The 6715-nt window shown below is 36.1% G+C and overlaps 1 protein-coding gene across 1 annotated transcript; it reads left to right on the top strand.

Moving 5' to 3' along the window:
- The first annotated feature begins 1261 nt into the window (after window positions 1-1261).
- LOC131151474 (tetrahydroberberine oxidase-like) lies at window positions 1262-2884 on the top strand. Its single transcript, XM_058102714.1, has one exon. It carries the CDS (start codon window positions 1262-1264, stop codon window positions 2882-2884), a length of 1623 nt encoding a protein of 540 aa, XP_057958697.1.
- Window positions 2885-6715: the final 3831 nt, after the last annotated feature.

Raw genomic sequence — 6715 nt, 5'->3', positions numbered from 1 at the left:
AACCGTCAACGGTTTGGTCTACAACAAACTAAAAGTCCTCTTTTCTTTATTTTTCTTATTATTTAAATTTTTCGTGTCTCTGCACCGGGGTTGCCTCAAAAATTTGGTTTCATTAAGTGAGCACGTATTCAGGCCTTGTGAGTGGTGCTCATTGGATAGGTCATTCTTGGTGAGTCATGCTCACTCTTGAGTTGCCTCATGAGTTGTGTGCTCATCAAGTGGGCGTATTTTTGAACCTCATGAGCGGTGCTCATATGATGGGTGATTATTGTTGAGTTGTGCTATGTGGTAATATCTATTGTTATATTAAAATATGATAATATTTTATTGTAACATTCTATTTATAAAGTGGGCATGTTTTCGAACCTCATGAGCGGTGCTCATATGGTGGGCGATTATTGATGAGTTGTGCTATGTGGTAATATGCATTGTTATATTAAAATATGATAATATTTTATTGTAACATTCTATTTATAATTATAATATTTATTGGAATAAATTATTACGATATTAAAATATAAAATAATATTATGCCATGTTATGTGGTAATATGTATTGTCATATTAAAATATGATATCATAATTAATTAAAATATTATATAGTATTATGAATAAAACTATACAATAAAATGGATGTAATATGCCAATATTTTGACATTAAAAGGAATTTCATCATACAAAAACATGGCTCTTTATACTATAGTTACAAATCTAAGCAAAATATAATTTGATATGATTCGTACATTATCGAAAGATGCACAAAAATAGACATATTGCATATTTTCATAAACTATACGTGCAGTATTGAGACTTCCACAAACAAATTTTCCCTTGTATACGCAATGAAATCGCACGAGTTCAGTCATGCAGGTTTTCTTACTGTTCCCTTTCCCATCTTAGCTGGTGGTCTATGGCCAACATTTTTTTTTAATAATTTATTTGTTAGTTCAACAACTATGTTTGGGAGACACCGAATCGTTCACGCCATGAGAATTACATAATCAATTTGGAAAATGCATTGAATTTGACTGTGTGGGTTCTGGAATTGTTAGCCGTAATAGTTTATATATATATATATATATGTATGTTACAGAAATGAATTCAAATGCATATAAACGGTCAAAATATTTTTGAGTGATGAAACTCTTACGTACATTCACACTGACAGAATCTCAAATCAGTTTATTTGAGGCATTATAAATATGAGAACTCTGCTAGCTTCCCCTCATCATCTAGATTTCTCAATCAGCAATAACCCAAAGATGAAGACTCCCTATCAAACCCCTTCCCTGCTTTCTCTCTCTTTTCATCTTCTCTTCTTCTTATCAATTGCATGGGCAGCTTCTGCCTCTGTGCATGACAGCTTTCTGCAATGCCTTTCCCTGCGTTCCAACGATTCCGACTCCATCTCCAAAGTCATTTACACCCCGGCCAATTCCTCCTTCTTTTCTATACTGCAGTCCTCCATTTATAATTTGCATTTCTCGACACCTATTACGCCAAAACCTTTAGTCATCATTACACCTCTGCATGAATCTCACATTAAAGCGACCATCATCTGCTCCAAAGAGCATGGCTTGGAGATTAGGACTCGGAGCGGTGGCCATGACTTTGAAGGTCTTTCCTATGTTGCACACGTTCCATTTGTGATTGTCGATCTCATCAATCTTCGATCTATAAATGTAGATGTCGAGAACGAAACTGCATGGGTTCAGGCAGGTGCAACTTTGGGCGAAGTTTATTATACAGTTGCCCAGAAAAGTCGAACTCTGGGCTTTCCTGCTGGTATTTGCCCTACAGTAGGTGCTGGTGGCCACATTAGTGGAGGAGGCTATGGCATGATGATGCGTAAATACGGCTTGGCGGCTGATCATGTGATTGATGCTCGCATTGTAGTTGCTAGTGGCGAAGTTCTTGATAGAAAATCTATGGGGGAGGACTTGTTTTGGGCCATTAGAGGAGGAGGAGGTGCTAGCTTTGGAGTCATCGTGGCTTGGAAGATAGAATTGGTTCAAGTCCCACCAACAGTGACCGTTTTCAATGTCACTAGAGACACGAGCCAAAACGCAATAAACTTGATTTATCGGTGGCAATATGTTGCAGAAAAAATTGATAGAGATCTGTTCATTATGCCTCTAATAAGTACTGCCAATAGTGCTAGCCAGCAAGGCACACGAACCATACAAGTTTCATTCCTTTCCCTGTTTCTTGGGAAGACTAATGAACTAGTCTCGCTGATGCATAACGATTTCCCAGAACTAGGTTTGGCCAAGAAAGATTGTATTGAAATGAGCTGGATAGAATCTATCCACTATTTTGCAGAATTTCCCAAGGGCAGTCCTCTTGAGGATGTGCTGAATAGGACAAGTGATGAGGGGATAGGGTCCTTTAAGGGGAAATCAGACTATGTCACAAAGCCGATTTCCAAGATTTCGTGGGAAAATATATGGGGAAAGATTCATGAGGATGACGGCAAGACAGCAAAAATAATCTTGGTTCCTTACGGTGGAAGAATGAGTGAGATTTCAGAATCTGCACTTCCTTTTCCGCATAGAGCTGGCTACATATACAAAATCTTTTACAGAGTGACCTGGGATCAAGATGAGGAAAATACAACAGCCATACGGTATGTTGAATGGCTCAGGAGGCTTTACAAGTATATGGCTCCCCATGTTTCGAAATCCCCAAGAGGTGCATATCTCAACTATAGAGACCTTGACTTGGGCACGAACAACAAATTTGGCAACACAAGCTATAAAAGGGCGAGCATTTGGGGTAGAAAATATTTCAACAAAAATTTTGACAGATTGGTACATGTGAAGACCATGGCGGATCCTGCAAATTTCTTACGAAATGAGCAGAGCATTCCATCTGTTTCAACTTAAATGAAGAGCCCAATGTGCATGCTAGCAAGCGAGCTAGCTATGTGTTATTTATGCAAGATTAAATGAAAGGCTCCACGAGCTTTAATAAGTATATATGTGTGTATTGTTTTACGATTCATTGAAATTGTGCAATAAATGATTAAATAATAATTTTTTGTTTGTGTAATAAGTGCATGTATTTAGCTTTAATGACCAGTTCCATGAGATCCTGCGCATCATTGTTCATTTGATTTTACTATTTATTTAATTATTTATAATAGAAGAGCCCAAGTGTCCACTTAAGTACATATATGATCTGTTACTTATTTGATTTTCTAAAAATCACACTCATAGGATTCTTCACCTATGTCCTGGATTGTGATTTATTTTTCAATTTTTATTATGTAATTTCTGAGTCTATAAGAATTTAATATTGTTTAAAAAATTGTGTTTCTTTAAAAGAAATCATATATAAAGGCTCAATAATTTTGAGATAGCTTTCAAAAATATTGAAAATGAATCTTCAAATCCATAATGATATCTCAACTTAAAATTATATTAAATTTTATCCAAAACCATACAACTCAAATAAATGCATGGGCTTTGTTATGTTTTCGATATGCAATTTTTTATTTTTTATTTTTATTTTTGTGTGTTGAGCATTGTCTATTAAACACGTTATTCCATCTTAATTACTAGATTTGATCCTTTATACTTTTAATAGGGATCAATTGAATGGATGATGCCTCAACTCTCCACCTTTATACTTCAAAAAAACACGATATGCCTTTTTTTTTTTATTCAATAAATGATGCTTATTAATTGGGGACCTTGGAAATCGAAAGTCCCTTACTAATTTGTATAACATGGGCTAATTTTATTCTTGTTGGATGCCACTATTCCTGAGCATAGAAGAGAAGTTTTCAAGGTTTCAAGAGAAAGTAGTTTCAATGTTCTTTTGAACGTTTAGTTTGCTCTATGCAAATGCTTTCATCACTATAAAAAAACAAAGTTATTAGTGATAATTTCAAACAGTCACTAATAATACAAAACCCAGTCACTAATAATACAAAACCGTCACTAATAAGTATTAGTGATAGTTTGATCAGTATTAGCGACTGTTTGAAATTAGTCCCTAGATCTGCAGTTACTAATACTTATTAGTGACGAATCCAGCAACCATCACTAATATTGCACTTTTAGTGATGATTTTAGTCCGTCACTAAAAGCCTAAGAGCATCACTATAAAATCTACATATTCCCAACTCAAAATCATCACTAAAGCTCAAGTATGAGTAAAAGTTTAATAACCATGACTAATAGGCCACTATTAGTGACGATCACAAAATTGTCACTAATACTTCCCTTTTAGTGATGGTTCTCAAACCATCACTAATAATGGCCTATTAGTGATAGTTATTAAACAGTTACTAATACTTGGGCTTTAGTTGTCACGACCCGATTTTTCCACCATTTTTTCCAAAATTAAATACACGATAATAATTATCATCATGTCATATCAAAACCCTGATATAATATATCATCAAGACCCGACCTGAAGTGGGATACCGACTGATCAGTACATCATATAAGAACATACCTATCAGCGGAAGTCCATTTTACATATCATCCAGAATACAGATACCAGAGAACTATCCATCCATATATACACATATCTATACACATCTCCAAAATCATCAACATACCCTAGGGGATTATACAAACACATTCCCAACACAAAACACTTACCCTGACTATAAGAGTACTAGCTCCCCTCTATCTCGGAGATATATCTCCTAGTTTGTTTCATTTCCCAAAAATATTTGAATATTTGGGTGAGACACCTCTCAGTAAGACAGAATAAATTATTTATAGTTTGTGGCAGTATGAGTTCAATTACATCATATCACATTCCATTTTAATAAATATAATAGTTAGGTGAAAATATATAGATATGTACTCATAATCATATATGTGTATAAAACATGTTTTTCAAAAGCTCTCTTATCATTTTCATAATCATGTTCTTACTTTCTTATTTCTCAAAATCATATTCACATTTTCTTTCATAAAATTTTCTTTCACACATTCATATTTTAATAGCTTTCATAAGTTTTTCCTTCTCATTTTCATTTCACATTTTAGCCAATGGGTATCCTCCAGTATATTTCACAACGTGTCTATAACCTATGGCTGTTCATTATCGTGTCTGTAATGAGTAATCAGAATCCAGCACATGAGCTTCTACCAGTATAAATTCCACAACATGTCAGCAACTTATGGCTACCTTGAGGATCTTTCCATCTCATCGTCATACTTCCCCCTATGACTGGGTTGTGTGGCCCGAAGGTTAGACCTAACTGCGGTTGGCTTACCCAATTAGATCGAGGGAGAACGTGTCTGTAGTACGAATGGCCTACCCAACCTGGTTCGGACCCTAGGAGGGCATCACAACCCTTCATAGGCCCATTTGACTATCTCGCCACACTCTCCACGAGACTATGTGATTGCACTATCACCTCACTAGCAACGGTATCGTGCTCTCTATAAAAAACAGTCCATTAGGGTACTCATTTCCACATTTCCATATTCGCATTTCAATATTCTTAGTTCAGTATTCACATTCATCTCATCACATCAGTAGTATTATCATCATTTTCTATACACATTCCATTCTCATAATAGTGTATATCTCATCTCACGTATTTAAGCATTTTTCAATAAAACATATCAATATGCCACATTTCATTATTTCCCAGTAAATTGCACATATGTGTGTGATATACATATCATAATAGTGTATATCTCATCTCACGTATTTCAGTATTTTTAATAAAACATATCAATATACTACATTTCATTATTTCCCAGTAAATTGCACATATGTGTGTGTGTGTGTGATCCGTGAAAATCTTACCCCTACCCCCAAACAAATAGTGTCTCCAAATTTTCAGCACATAAACTATTGCTGCTAACTTCGGAACATGGGTAAGGTAATTCTTCTCATATTCTTTCAGTTGTTGGGAGACATATGCTACCACTCTTCCCTGTTGCATCACCACACAACCGAGCCCTTTATATGACACATCATTGTAAAAGTATGAAACCCTCTTCTCCTGAAGGAATCGTCAACTCCGGTGCAGTTATGAGCCTCTACTTTAACTTCTGAAAGCTCTGTTCACATTCATTGGTACACTCGAATTTCACACTTTTCTTGGTCAATCTCATCAAAGGACTTGACAATTTAGAGAAGCCCTCAACAAATCTATGGTAGTACCTAGCCAAACCTAAGAAACTTCTGATTTTTTGTACATTCTTCGGTCGTACCTTGTAGAGACCCGGATAATTTCCATAATTAATAATAGTAGGAAGAGAGAAAAGAATAAAATAAAATATGGTCTCATCGACGAACATAGGGGATTCGTCGATGAGCACTTCATCGATGAGCACACATGAGGGTCTTGTCAATGGGGATGTGCTTCGTCGATGAGAAGATACAGAGAGGCTACTTTCCAAGTTCTGAATTTCATTGACAAGGAGTAGGTATTCGTCGACGAACTTCCTTCTTGACCTTGTCGACGAAGTGATGTGGCTCGTCGACGAAGGCCAGTGTATAAATAGCTTAAACTTGATTCTTCAGTTGCATTTCACGAACAGAAACCCTTTTTCTCTCTCCTTCGTTCCCTCCCCCTTCTCACTAAGTTTTTAGGTCGGACATCGGTTCGACGATCTGAGGCCACCACGACGCTCCTGGGAAAGTTCTCTTCAAGTCTGTCGGAGCAAATCGTTGGTGGGGCTAGTTTGAATTTCATCCCAATCTCTGGGTAAGACATTTTATTTAATTTTTGCCTT

The sequence above is a fragment of the Malania oleifera genome, chromosome 3, assembly GCF_029873635.1.
Source record: "Malania oleifera isolate guangnan ecotype guangnan chromosome 3, ASM2987363v1, whole genome shotgun sequence".
NCBI classification, from domain to species: domain Eukaryota; kingdom Viridiplantae; phylum Streptophyta; class Magnoliopsida; order Santalales; family Ximeniaceae; genus Malania; species Malania oleifera.
This window is presented reverse-complemented; position numbering and strand designations above follow the sequence as displayed.